This window comes from Chlorocebus sabaeus, unplaced genomic scaffold, assembly GCF_047675955.1.
Source record: "Chlorocebus sabaeus isolate Y175 unplaced genomic scaffold, mChlSab1.0.hap1 unalloc_scaffold_251, whole genome shotgun sequence".
Taxonomy (NCBI): Eukaryota; Metazoa; Chordata; class Mammalia; order Primates; family Cercopithecidae; genus Chlorocebus; species Chlorocebus sabaeus.
This window is the reverse complement of record NW_027327539.1, coordinates 104,431-118,233: the sequence shown is the minus strand read 5'-3', so window position 1 is coordinate 118,233 and position 13,803 is coordinate 104,431. Positions and strand designations below refer to the sequence as shown.

Genomic DNA, 13,803 nt, shown 5'->3' with positions numbered 1-13,803 from the left:
TTGAGACATGCCCTTGCTCTGTTGCTCAGGCTGGAATGCAGGCGTGTCATGACAGCTCACTGTAACCCTAAATTCCTGGGCTCAAGTGATCCTCCCGCCTCAGCCTCCTGAGTAGCTGGGACTACAGGTGTGCTATCTTGCCTAGCTAATTTTTAAATTTTTTGTAAGGACAGTCTTGCTGTGTTGTCCAGAGTGGTTTCAAACTCCTGGCCTCAAGCAGTCCTCTCGCCTCAGCCTCTCAAAGCACTGGATTACAGGCATGAGCTGTCACACCCGGCCCAGTGATTTTTCATTGTTAAGATCGAGGACAGATTCTCTGGCTTGGCATTCAAGGCTCATGATCGGGGCGTGATATGCAAATTTGGGTTTCGTGTTTCCATTCACACCATCAGCCTTGCACTCTAGCTTGTTGTCTAAGCCCTGTTCTGAAGCCCAGACTGAGAGCTGCACTTAGAATTTATACCTTCTCATCTCTTCATCGTCTTCGCCTATGTTCTTATCTCCATCTGGGACATCGTCTCCACACTTCTGCCTCTTTAAATCTTCTCCATCCTTCAAGACTTGAAATACTTCTGTTACATGATCCCCGCTCTGACGTCCAAACTAGAATTAATCTTTCTTCCTTTGAACTCTGATAGTGGTTTATGTTTTTCATCCTTTAATTATACAGCAGTCCTGTGTGTTAGATATTATTATTCTCCCAGTTTTTCATAGTTACTTTGAAAATATTTGCTGTAGTCACATATTTGGAATAGGTAATATGAGCGACAATCAAAAGGTTCTGGAGAGTGAAAGGCAGTTCTACTCCCATCACTGCCCTGTGATCACTCTTGCCAGTTTTTGTTTGTTTGTTTGTTTTTCCAAGGCAGAGTCTTGCTCTGTCACCAGGCTGGTGTGATCTCCGCTCACTGCAGCCTCCGCCTCCCGGGTTCAAGCGGTTCTCCTGCCTCAACCTCCTGAGTAGCTGAGACTACAGGTGTGCACCACCATGCCCAGATAAGTTTTGTATTTTGAGTAGAGACGGTGTTTCGCCATGTTGGCCAGGATGGTCTGGATATCTTGACCTCGTAATCCACCTGCCTCAGCCTCTCAAAGTGCTGGGATTACACACGTGAGCCACTGCACCCAGCCTATGTGTCTTGTTTTTAAAAACACAGATGTTGGCATAAGATAAACACGGTTGTCCACCGGTAAGTATTTAGGTTGTTCCCAACCTTTTGCATTAATCAATGCTGAGATGTACATAATTCTTGCATATTTGCGTGAATATGTTCATAGGATGCATTGCTAGAAATGGAATTGTGGGATCCAGGGTTCTGTGCATTTTAAATATTGATGGGTGTTGCCGGATTCCCTTCCGTTAGGGCCATACCGTTATCTCACTGTCAAAGTGTAAGGGCGCCTATTTCTATTTCCTTGCCAACAGTTTCTTCTCAACTTTTTTGTTTGACATCACACACACACACACAGATAGCCCGCTTGTTCCAAAAGCATGGACATTTTACATTTCTACTTACAGTGTGCGCACACTGACTGAAGCTCTGTGTTGCAGTGATGTGTGCTGCTAGGACTGTGGCTCTGTTTCGAATTTGCTAGCCAGGCTATGGCTTTCCAGTCAGGTGTTTTTTGTTTCGTTCATGCTGTTGCAGCCGTTGAGCTGTGTGAATTTCCCTCCACTGCCCAGCCAGATTTCCCTTCCGGTGGACGGGCTTAGTGTCTCATCCAGCAGCCCTGTGCCCTGGTGATCTGGGCCGAGTGTGTCATCCGATGGCCCTGTTTCCTGGTGACCTGGGCCGAGTGTCTCATCTGGCAGCCCTGTTTCCTGGTGACCTGGGCCGAGTGTCTCATCCGGCAGCCCTGTTTCCTGGTGATCTGGGCTGAGTACCTCCATGAGAAGTTGCACCCATCTTCTCCAGTAGTGCATCATTTCACAGCAAGCAACACATTTTCACCACGTTTCTAGTGGGACATGTGCTAGCTCTTTTCTGGGCATCAGCAGACCTGGCTTTTTTCTGGTTCAAGCAACAGCTGGTGAGTTACCAAAGACAAGTCGCATCTGGCCCCTGGTCCTTTGCTTTATAAGTAGAATCACAGTCCGAGTGGGCATCACTGCCCTGGTCTCTCTGCGGTGCTGAGTGTTGTGGGGATGATGGCTAAGTGTCAGGGTGCATTTCCACCACTAGGGGATTACAGTCCAGCAAAGACACAGGAGGAAAGCTAACAGCCCCGGGCAGGTACACAGAACCAGAGGAGTTTGGAAGGGTGGTTCCAAGCTCCGTGGTGTGATTGATGTGATCACAATAAACATTTTATCTCTAAGTCTTGGGCCATTGGACCAAGAGAAGAGAGAGCTGGTGTTGAGTTGTAGTGAGAGGTGTGTGGTTCGTGTACCTGCTGAGCCTGGCTGGGACTCAATTCCATTTTACCTTCTGTTTCCACCTTTTTCATGCTCCTGCTTGTTTCTCCAGAAAAAATTGAAATAAATTCTTTTCAAAAATTTTACAAAAGCCATAGATGCTTATTGAAAATAGTTCAAATGATATAGAAGACAGAAAGATAGTGAATGTTTTTCTGTTGTGTGTTTGGATGAATGTGTCTTTGGGGTAGTCACTATTAACACTGGGTGTATTTCCTTCCAGATCTTTTCCAGTGTACCTACAAATATGTATGTACACTTTGTAAAGAACAAAATAGTACCTGATAAACACTGAGTCTCCCTACTCCCACTGCGCAGTCTACGTGGACATCCTTTCATGGTGATACGATGAGACCTGATCGACTCCTTTTGTTCGCTGGAGTGACAGGTAATAATAGCAACAGATAACTCACCTTCAGCGGGCATTTACCATGTGGCAGGGTCTGTGCTCCAGGCAGGCTACATGAAGTGGGTCTTAAGGCTTTTTACAACAATGCTATGGGTGAACACAGTGATTGTTAACATTTTGCAAATGATAGAATTGCAGTAGAGAGAAGCAGAGCTGCTTGCTCAAACTCATGGCACGATTCCCGAGAGAGAGAACACTTTTAAAACAATTGTTGTTATAGCCAGGTGATTCACGATCATTTCAAGAAATAGTGCATTCAGTGAATAGATTTCAGGGTCTGGTACAGTCTGGGAGTTGTTCCTGAAAATGTACTGGGCTAGAGGTAAGGGAGTGGTCCATTGGCCCTGGACCCCTAGTGCAAGGAGGGAGGTCCCGGGGAGAGGGGGCATGGAGAGGAGGTCTCTGAACAAACCTTGCAACATCCATTTCTGCCGAATCTGGCCCGAGGTCTGGTTCTTGACATGTACACTTTTCAGAGATACTTGGTTTTGATTTTTATCATGGCTCACCTGAGCAGCCATGGTTTCAAACTGCCTGGAGATGTGGTCTGGAAGGCCAGTGCTATGCCCATCCTTCCCGCTCCTGCAGGAGGGGAGTCATCCTGGGACTAGAGGGCTTCGCCTGTAATCAGCTATCTCATAATAAGTGGATTTGATGCTGGTTTCGCTAGGTCAGGAAATTTCCCATTTGGAAGGAAAACGGATACTTGTTTTTGGGTTTTGCTGAGGAGTCACAGGGTTTAGAGCAGGGACTGGAAGTTTGTTGAGACACATGTGAGTGCACTCAAACATCTTCCATGAAGCGGGGAAATAAACATAGTGTTCCAGAGAGGTCCCTGGCTTTGGGATATAAATATTTCTGTAACAGAATGGTACTGGATGTCTGCTGTATTTTTTCTCTACTATTTTGGCAAGTTTTATTTGGGTGTGTGTCTCCTGTACAGAAGGTATGACATCAGTTTTTGCCACCAAGTATTTACAGCCATCGGTGCCTCCTATGTGGGTCACTTTTGTGCTGTGGTTTCTTTGGGGAAATTGTAGGTCTCCTACCCAAAGCACATTGCCCATTTCAAGATGCTCCTGGTTTCTGAACACCTGTGGCAGTGCCTTCCATGTGGGTGAAGCCAGCCGAGAAAGTATCCCTCCCCAGGAGGTGGGGATTGGTGATTGCCTGAGGGAGGAGGCCGGGGATGAGCCCTGGACTAGAACTTGTCACCGGCTGCTTTTCCTTCCCCTCCTCTCCCTCCTATTTTTCCACCACCCCCACTTTTTAAAAATTTCTTATAAAAAATTAAGCAATTATTTTGGTTTCGTTTATTCACTATTCCTTGCTAATTTTATGCAGAGTGAGCCTGGGACAATGGGAAGGAAAGTTGTACTTAGCTTCAGATGATCCTACCAGCCCAGCATTGAGGGGCTTCCACCAGGCGGCATTATCAAGTGGCATTGTGGAGGTTCTCCTTTCAGTCCTCAGCGTTAACCAGCAGAGGCAGGTGATACTTATTCCTGGTTAATGTTGAGGAAGTTGAGCTCAAAGTGGCTAAGGGAACTTCCCAAAGTCACATAGGAAGTAGCAGAGTAGAACCAAACACAGATTGTCTCTGAATCAGGCAGGTCATCAGATTCCAAAATGGGCTCTTACTTTTTGGAGGTCAAAAAGCTGAACAGACACAGATCTATCTTTCTTTCTTTCTTTCTCTCTTTCTTTCTCTCTTTCTCTCTGTCTTTCTGTCTGTCTTTCTGTCTTTCTTTCTTTCTTTCATTTTCTTTCTCCTCCTCCTCTTCTTCTTCTTCTTCTTCTTCTTTTTCCTCTCCTCCATCTCTTCCCTCTCCTCCCTCTCCTCCCCCTTCTTCTCCTCCTTCTACTCCTCCTCCTTCTCCTCCTTTCTCCTTTCTTCTTCTTACTTCTTCTTTCTTCTTCTTTCTTCTCCTTCTTCTTTCTTCTCCTTCTCCTTCTTCTTTCTTCTTCTTCTTCCTCCTCCTCCTCCTCCTCCTCCTCCTCCTCCTCCTCCTCCTCCTCCTTCTTCTTCTTCTTCTTCTTCTTCTTCTTCTTCTTCTTCTTCTTCTTCTTCTTCTTCTTCTTCTTCTTCTTCTCCTTCTTCTTCTTCTTCCTCCTCCTCCTCCTCCTTCTTCTTCTTCCTTCTTCTTCTTCTTTCTTCCTCCTCCTCCTCCTCCTCCTCCTCCTCCTCCTCCTCCTCCTCCTCCTCCTCCTCCTCCTCCTCCTTCTTCTTCTTCTTCTTCTTCTTCTTCTTCTTCTTCTTCTTCTTCTTCTTCTTCTTCTTCTTCTTCTTCTTCATTTTTTTCTTTTGAGCTAGGTTTTCACTATGTTGCCTAGGCTGGTCTAGGCTCAAGCTGTTCTCCTGCCTTAGCGTTCTGAGTGCTGGGCTTACAGGTTTGTGTCACCACATCCAAGCGAACAGAGATTTCTTTAAAGAAGATTTACAAATGGCGAAAAAATATGTGAAAAAATGCTCAGTATCACTTATAATCAGAGAAATGCAAATCAAAACCACAGTGAGGTATCATCTCACCCGGTTAGGATGGGTTATTATCAAAAAGACAAAAAATAACAAGTGCTGGCGAGGATATGGAGACAAGGGAGCTCTTACACACTGTAGGGGTGTGTAAACTAGAGCAGCTGGCTGGGCGCAGGGCGCACGCTGACATCCCAGCACTTTGGGAAGCCGAGGCCGGCAGATCACCTGAGGTCAGGAGTTTGAAACCAGTCTGGCCAACATGGTGAAACCCCGCCTCTACTAAAAACACAAAAATTAGCTGGGAGCGGTGGATCACACCTGTAATCCCGGTGCTGTTGGGGCGGCTGAGGTGGGCGGGTCACTTGAGCCCACGAGTTCAAGACCAGCCTGGCCAACGTGGCGACACCCCCATCTCTACTAAAAAATACAAAAATTTGCCAGGTGCAGTGGCGGGCGCCCGTAATCCCACCTACTCAGAAGGCTGAGGCATGAGAACCACTGGAACACGGGAGGCGGATGCTACAGTGAGCAAGCCGAGATTGCACCATTGTATTCCACCCTGGGCAACAGTGAGACTCTGTCGCGAAGAGAAAAAAGAGAAAGAGTAAGAGTAAGCTAGGGCACCCCACTATGGCAAACAGTATGGAGGTTCCTCAGAAAACTGCAGATGAAATTACAGTGTGATCCAGCAGTCCCACTACAGTGTAGATACCCAAAGAAAAGGAAATCAGTGTCGGAGGGGCATCCACACCTCTGTTTCCTACAGCACTGTTCACCATAGCCAAGATATGGAATCAGCCTCGGTGTCCAACAGCAGATGATGGATAGAGAAAATGTGGTCTTTATACACAGTGGAGTACTATTCAGCCATAACACAGGATGAAGTCCTGTTATTCTCCACAACGTGAATGGAACTGGAAGATATTACGAAGTAAGCCAGGAACAGAAAGTCACACAGCACATGTTCTCTTATGTGGAAGGTAAAAAAGAGTGGATCTCATGGAAGTTGAAAGTAGACAGAGGATCCTAGAGGGTGAGAAGGGTGGGGGGAGAGGGAGATAGGGAGAAATTTGTTAAAGGATACAAAATTATAGCTGGATAGGAATAAGTTCTAGTGTTCTATAACATAGGATGACTATAGTTAACAAGAATATATAGTTTCAGGCTGTGCGCGGTGGCTCATGCCTGTAATTCTAGCACTTTGGGAGGCTGAGGTGGGTGAAACACCTGAGGTCAGGAGTTTGAGACCAGCCTGGCCAACGTGGTGAAACCCCATCTGTACTAAAAATACAAAAATTAACCGGGCATAGTGGTGGGTGCCTGTAACCCCAGTTACCAGGGAGGCCGAGGCAGGAGAGTAGCTTGAACCTGGGAAGCAGATGTTGCAGTGAGCTGAGATCACACCACTGCACTCTAGCCTGGGCAACAGAGCAAGACTTTGTCTCAAAAAAAAAAAAAAAAAAAAAAATGTAGTTTCAGATAATTGGAGGAAGGGTATTGAATGTTACCAACACAAAGAAATGATAAATGTTTGAGATGGTGGATATGCTAATTACACTGATCACATACATTACATGTATTATAACATCATCTGTGTGCTCCATACATATGTACAGTACACAATTATGTGTCAATTAAAAAAGAAAAAGCTGAACTTAGATTGGAATGGCTATGAAGTAGCTAGCTTTTTCATATTTTTGGTATAGACCCTAGGCATTTATGTTAAGTAAACTACCGTTGGCTTTAGGAAATGTTTAGTATTTGAATTTTAGCCTTGCATTTTATAATACAGAGAAGTAAAACTGTAAGTTTACTTTAGATACAGTCACAGGGGTTGGCCGTGATGACTTTTTTATGTAATAAGGGGGAAATATACCTTAATTAATAGGCATACATGCTCATTTTTCTCCCTTGTACACATTTTCAGCTGTTGTACAGGCATTGTGATACTTATGTAAACAGTATACGATATCTTAGGTAGGAATCAGAATTTTAAGGTAAGAATACTTAGAGTTATATATTTTTCAAGCTTTCAAAGTGGACATTTTGCATGTCCATTTTATAACTGTAATTAAATTTTCAAAAAGACAATACCTGTCTTTAATATGGGTGATGCTCTAGCATTTTTTTTTTTTTTGGAGACAGGGTCTCACTTTCTCCCAGGCTGGAGTGTAGTGGTGCGATCGTGGCTCACTGCAGCTTCAGCCTCATAGGCTCGAGAGATCCTCCCACCTCAGCCTCCCAAGTAGCTGGGACCACAGGTGTACAACACCATGCCCAGCTAATGTTTAAAATTTTTTTGCAGAGACAGGGCCTTCCTCTGTTGCTCAGGCTGGTCTGGAATTCCTGGGTTCAAGTGATTCTCCTGCTTCATCCTCCCAAAGTGCTGTGATTACCATCCTGTGCCACTGCCTGGCCCCATATAAGTGGGATGATGACTTGAGCCTAGGGGTTCCACACCAGCCTGGGTAACATGGCACAAGATCCTGTCTCTACAAAAACTAAAAAAATTAACTGGTCATGGTGGCACCTGCCTGTGGTCCCAGCTACTCCAGGAGGCTGAAGCAGGAGGATAACTTGAGCCCAGGAGTCGAGGCTGCAGTGAGCTCTGATCTTGTCATTGCATTCCAGTGTGGGTGACAGAGTGATACGTTGTCTCTTAAGAAAAGTTACTGGCTACCTGATTATTCATAGGGAAAAAACCTGAACTCTGACCTAAACCTCATACCTCGTACAAAAATTAACTCAAAATGGATCATGGACTAGAACGTAAAATGCAAAATAAAGATGAAAAGAGGAGCTAGAGACTGGGAGAAACTATTTGCAAACTACATGTCTGATAAAGGACTCATATCTATAATATATAAAGAACTATCCAAATTCAGCAGTGAAACCAAATCATCTACTTTGAAAATGAATAAGAGACCTTAAGAGACATTTCAGATAACATATAAGCACATGAAAAGATGTTCACCATCATGAGCCATCAGAAAAATGCACACTAAAGCTACATCACTATACACCTATCAGAATGCCTAAAATAAAAAGTAGTAACAAGACCAATGCTGGTGAGGATGCAGGCAAACGGGATCACTCACACTTGGCTGCTGGGAATGGAAGATGGTACAGCCAATCTGGAAAACAGCTTGACAGTTTCTTAAAAAACTCAATGTGCAATTGCCATAGGATGCAGCACTCACATTCATGGGCAGTTATCCCAGAGAAATGAAGACTTATGTTCACACAAAAGCCTATATGTATCTGTTCATAGCAGCATTATTTATAAAGGCTAGAAACTGGAAACAGCCTGGAGACTGCTCAGCAGGTGAATGGTTAAACAAACTGGTGCACCCAGGCCCCAGATACCACTCTGCAGTAGTTAATGACATCCTTGTTCATCAGTCTTTCAAACTAGAAACCACCATCGTGCTTACTCCCCTTTTTTCCATCCTGGTGGACTTCATTTTGTATTTCTTTCCAATGCATTTTCCCTCTGTCCTTTCTGGTTGCACCTCATGCCTCATTTGAACCGTTGTAAGAGCCCCCGAATTGTTTATCTGCCTCATCATGGAATCCTTTCTACACTTCATGTCCCGCATTGTCATTGGAACAATCTTTCCAAAACATGAACAAACTAACTTAAAAGAAATATCCCAGGTAGCCTTCCAAATAAGTATAAGCTTTCTGTTAGAAGTTTGACTTCTTGCCTATAGGGATCCCGAGGACTGTAGAGAGACAGATTTGCTGTCTGCATTTTAAGATCAGGCAGAAATCCCTGGAGGGGCCCATGTGGAACAGTGGCACAAATACTGGTTCTAGAATCAGAAGCCCTCATATCCTGGTTCTAACACTAGCTGGATGTTCTTGAGAAAGTTTTGGTTTCAAACCTCAGTATGAGGAAGCATACTCAAGGGATCACACAAGGCTGCTGGGAGGAGCAGATGAGGGGCATGGTGAACATGCTGTGTAATCCGTGAAGTACGTCGTATGTGTGAGAAGTGGAGCTGTGTGGATAGCGGTTCTGGAATCACTGTATGAAAACGATGGAAAGCACATTCGTAGTTCTGCCTGATGATACCACTGGGCACCTGTGTTGTACGTGACTGCAACATGGGTGAGGCCCGGGTCAGTACAGCTCACAGTTTGGTTTTCATGCAGTTAGAAAGGCCCGAGAGGACCCTTCCCCCCCAGCTGTAGGAAGGAGGCGGCTGTCTCCTGCCTCTATTTGGTGGGAATGTCTGTGGCTCCTTGGGGACAGGAATGCAGGGAGTGGGGGAAGAAATCCGGCCTGACTGCTCGCTAGTCACCCTTCCCTCAGGAAGGAGTGGAGGGGTCATTTCGTGGTAACTTGCCAAGTCTTTCTTAACTCATCTGCTCTTTGAAATGACCAGCATGACAAGTAAAAGACCCGTTAGAGACAGATGGGCTGTGTGTCCCGTGCGTTTATGGCTTTGTGGAGTCAGAGCTGCCAGAACTCGATAGCTTTCTGGGGAACGGTGGGTCAGCCAAGGGGCTGAAAATAGTGAGAGGAAGAAAATCCACCCTCGTTGCTCTGGTCTGGGAGTGATTACTGAGGAGAGCGGCATGGAGGGCCCAGCCGTGGGGTCCCTCTCAAGCACACCCTCACCGCAGTGGGAATGCGGGTCTCAACCTCCCTAGGCCTCCGTGATTTTCGTCTGTCACATACTCACCTCCAGCAGGGACGTCTATGGTGATGAGATGAGGGAACATCCTAGCACATGTGGCGCTTAGTAGGCTTGTGGTGAGTGGACGCTGGCGTCAGTGGAACAGGAGACTGGGCGCTGCATGTGGACGCACTCACGTGCTGGTGGCATGAGTGGACAGAGGGGAGAGGGACGCTCTGCCGTTCTCCTTTTGGTCTGTCACTCCCGCTGTTGTGAACAGAATCCGTGAGTGTATTCTGTTGCCCCAGTCTACTTGGTAGGCTGATTGTTCAATTTTTTGCTTCCACTTTTGATTTCTTAAGAATGGAAAAAGGAATACTTCAGTTACTTTTCTGGTTGATGGCATACTTTCCTTGATATCACCTTAATGCTTTTTAATTTCTATGTATTTTGGATGCTGGAGCTTGCCTGACATCTGTGTTTTTATGCCTCACCCTCTCGCGTAACTGTTGGCCACACAAGGACCAGAGAGAAGTGACCAGATCGATTGGTAGCAGGGCTAGGACTGGAATTCTCCAGCCTTTTAATGCCCAGCAGAGCAGGCTCTGTTTTCTGTATTGCACTGCTCTTCCCTATTTCGACCCCTGTTAGGACAGTGGATGTGAAATGTAGCTGGACGCTTTTGGGGGTGTGCTAGGAGTGTGGCAGATGCCTCAAACTGGCAGGCAGATGCCTCAAACTGGCATTTTCCCCTGATTCTGAATTCTCATGGCTCAGAGTCAGTCTCTAGGCTACGGACCAGGAAGACGCAGGAAGTTGTTTTGTAGGAAAAACTATGCCAGGGCATTTTTTTCACCCGGTAATTTATTTGGTTTGGACTGGAATAAATCTCTGATATTGGTTTCTTTGCCAATATTATTAGGGAGTGGAGCCTGACTTGTTAACTTAATCCGATTCATAGTGCTTAGAATCTCAGTGAGTGTGTGTTGAACGGAGCGGAAGTGTGAGAGCATCTTGGACAGTGGTTTGCAAACCTAGCTGCATCTGGGGCGCTGTGAAAAACACATGCGTGCTTACTCCAGACCAGTTGAAATAGAATCTGCAGGAATGGAGCCTGGGCAGCTATAATGCTGTTAAAAAACCCCAGGTGGTTCTGATATACCCTAAAGGTTGAGTAAAGGTTGAGATCCACTGATCCACAGTGAATTGGAGTCCTGGATCATAGACATGCCTTACGCTTTCACCAGCTTAGAATGGTTCTTGTGCTTTAGAACTGTAAAAAAGTGTTATGCAAACAAGTGTGGAAATAGCCTAAATGCCACATCCTGTTACTACCTGTCATGAAGTACATTGACCAGTTATTCACTCTATTCTGATCTCTACCCATTCCACCTTTTCTTCATGGAACAATGATTTGACAGTTGGTTATGCAGAACCATTGTAAGTCCAGTTTGATTGGCAGGAAACGATTTTGGGTATGAAGTACCTTTTAGGCATTTATTGAACTCTTGTTTGTACCACCGCTGTGCTGGACAGATTATAAATATTACTTCTTTAAACAAGGCCTATGGAGTCAGGCTGCCTGGGATTTGCTAACTAGCTGTGTCATTTGGGACAAGTTTTTAAGCATATATAAACCTGACTTTCATCTATGAAATGGAATGACAAGGGGTAATTATCATCTCACATGATCGTGCAAATGTGTGTGTAAAGTGCCTAGTTTGGTGCCTAACACATAGTAACTACTCAGTAAAGTTATTATTACACCATCATCATCATATTTAAATGTAAATATTAAGAGCTAATAAATTTGTAAAAGGTACTATACCTTTACCCCTTGAATCAAAGACTACTTTAGTTTTAAGCGGTTGGGTGAATTTATCACTTAAATATTGGCCTCTTGAATACCTTGAATTTCAATTGAACGTAGCCAGAGGATTTCATAATTGGACCGTTTCCTCTGGAACTTGGAGCTTTGTTTGTTTTTTGGTTTCACTTCCTACTCTAAGCTTGGGGCTGTGCACACCTTTATGGTGACTTCTGGTACTGGGGAATCAAAGCTTCATTCGCTTCTTTGGAGGAGATGATCTTATGCTATATGAAGCACTCAGACTTTGTTAACTGTGTACCATCCAGACAAGACCAGGTGCTTCCCATGGCAGCCTGTCCTTTTCTTAGCTCTCTCATCAATCTAGCCTGTTCCTTGTATTCCTCTTTATACTAGAACTTGCCTTTGAACAAGGAATGTTGTTTTGTCACTACTAGGTCCCCAGCAATTAGTAATGCCTAGCATATACTAGGTGCCTCCTGAATGTTAATAGGTGATAATCTAGCAGAACACAAGATAAATCCGCAGGTTGAGATTTAAGCTGAGTGGTATGAGTGCTGCATTGGCAAACTTATTAAATCAATTTTGTTAATACAAGTTTAACATATCTTAGTAACTGACTTAGTTCAGGAATCATTTACTGAGTGTCTTCTAGGCCAGACATTGGGGACAGAAAGGTAATAATATGTGATCCCTGCCTCATGCACAGGAAGTCTAGTGTGATGGACAGACACGTGCCAATGGCTGCCATGGAATATGGTGAGCATTAAGATAAAGGGGCACCCTGTGTGCCCTTGGAGCATAGAGCAGGGCTTGTGTTCTGGGAACATGGGCTCCATGTGAAAACACAATTTAAATTTTCTTTCTTTCTTTCTTTCTTTTTTTTGAGATAGAGTCTTGCTCTGTGGTCCAGGTTGGAGTACAGTGGTGTGATCTCGGCTCACTGCAACGTGCTCCCCCCAGGTTCAAGCGATTCTCGTGCCTCAGCCTCCCGAGTAGCTGGCATAACAGGTGTGCGCCACCATGCCCGGCTAATTTTTGCATTTATAGTAGAGATGGAGTTTCACCATGCTGGCCGGGTTGGTCTTGGACTCCTGACATCAGGTGATCCTCCCGCCTTGGCCTTCCAAAGTTCTGAGATTATAGGCATGTAAGTATTCATCCTTTTAAATATCTGCGGGTAGCACTTAACTTTAAATGGGTACTAATTAAACTATTGAATGACTTTAGTATGGATTGAATGACTTTGCTCGGGCCTCGTTTTTAATTTCCTTCATTAGAGAGAAAAAAAAAAATGCAGGTTGAATATCCCTCATCCAAACTGCTTGGAACCAGAAGTGTCTCAGATTTTTTTATATTTTTGGATTTTTGAATATTTGTACTATACTTGCTGGTTGAGCCTCCTGAATTCAAAAATCCAGAGTCTGAGCTGTTCCAATGAACATTTCGTTGAGTGTCACGTCGGCACTCAAAAGTTGTGGATTTTGGAGTTTCTGGTTAGGGAGACTCATCCTGTATGGGCGGTGGATTGTCGCAGGAGTTCCGGACCAGAGGTTGGGTGACTAGGGTTTAGTTTTCACTTTGTTACTAAACAGGCTGTTTTCTTCCATAAGCTCAGCTTTAGATCCCCCGGTTGTCAAAGAAGGGAATGGGCCATCTGATGTTTAAGGCCTCTGTTAGTTCTGACTTGGAGACACCTGGCTTCAGTTCATCTTCCTTAGGAGTGGACAAAGAATATGGGAATTTTGAAATTGTTAGTCAACATCTACAGGGTCGTTGCAGCCTGGTTTTGGGTAAAGGTCATCTTTAGTGAGCCCAGGGAGAAACAGTGGTTTAGCTGTCAGCTGAGAGGGGTAAGCGGTTCTATTAATTTTCCTCTGTGGTAGTGGAAGCATTGTTAAGGGTCACAGCGTTAGTGGAGCTGACTGGAAAGAGGAGGGGAACTCACTGTTGCAGGTTATATTGAATGTCTTTTCAGTCACTAAATGCTTTTTATGATATGTTTTTCAGGATTTCAGTGTTGTATGATTTCTCTGTGTTAAGCACAGG

At 44.8% G+C, this 13,803-nt stretch overlaps 1 protein-coding gene across 1 annotated transcript in view; it reads left to right on the top strand.

Annotated features, from left to right (window-relative positions):
• Positions 1-1,199: 1,199 nt before the first annotated feature.
• LOC140711167 (SH3 domain and tetratricopeptide repeat-containing protein 1-like) overlaps positions 1,200-13,803 on the top strand; it is a 37,027-nt gene continuing 24,423 nt past the window's right edge. The window contains 1 exon segment of the mRNA XM_073014068.1: positions 1,200-2,804. Coding sequence (XP_072870169.1) covers positions 2,765-2,804 — 40 coding nt within the window. The 5' untranslated portion in view covers positions 1,200-2,764.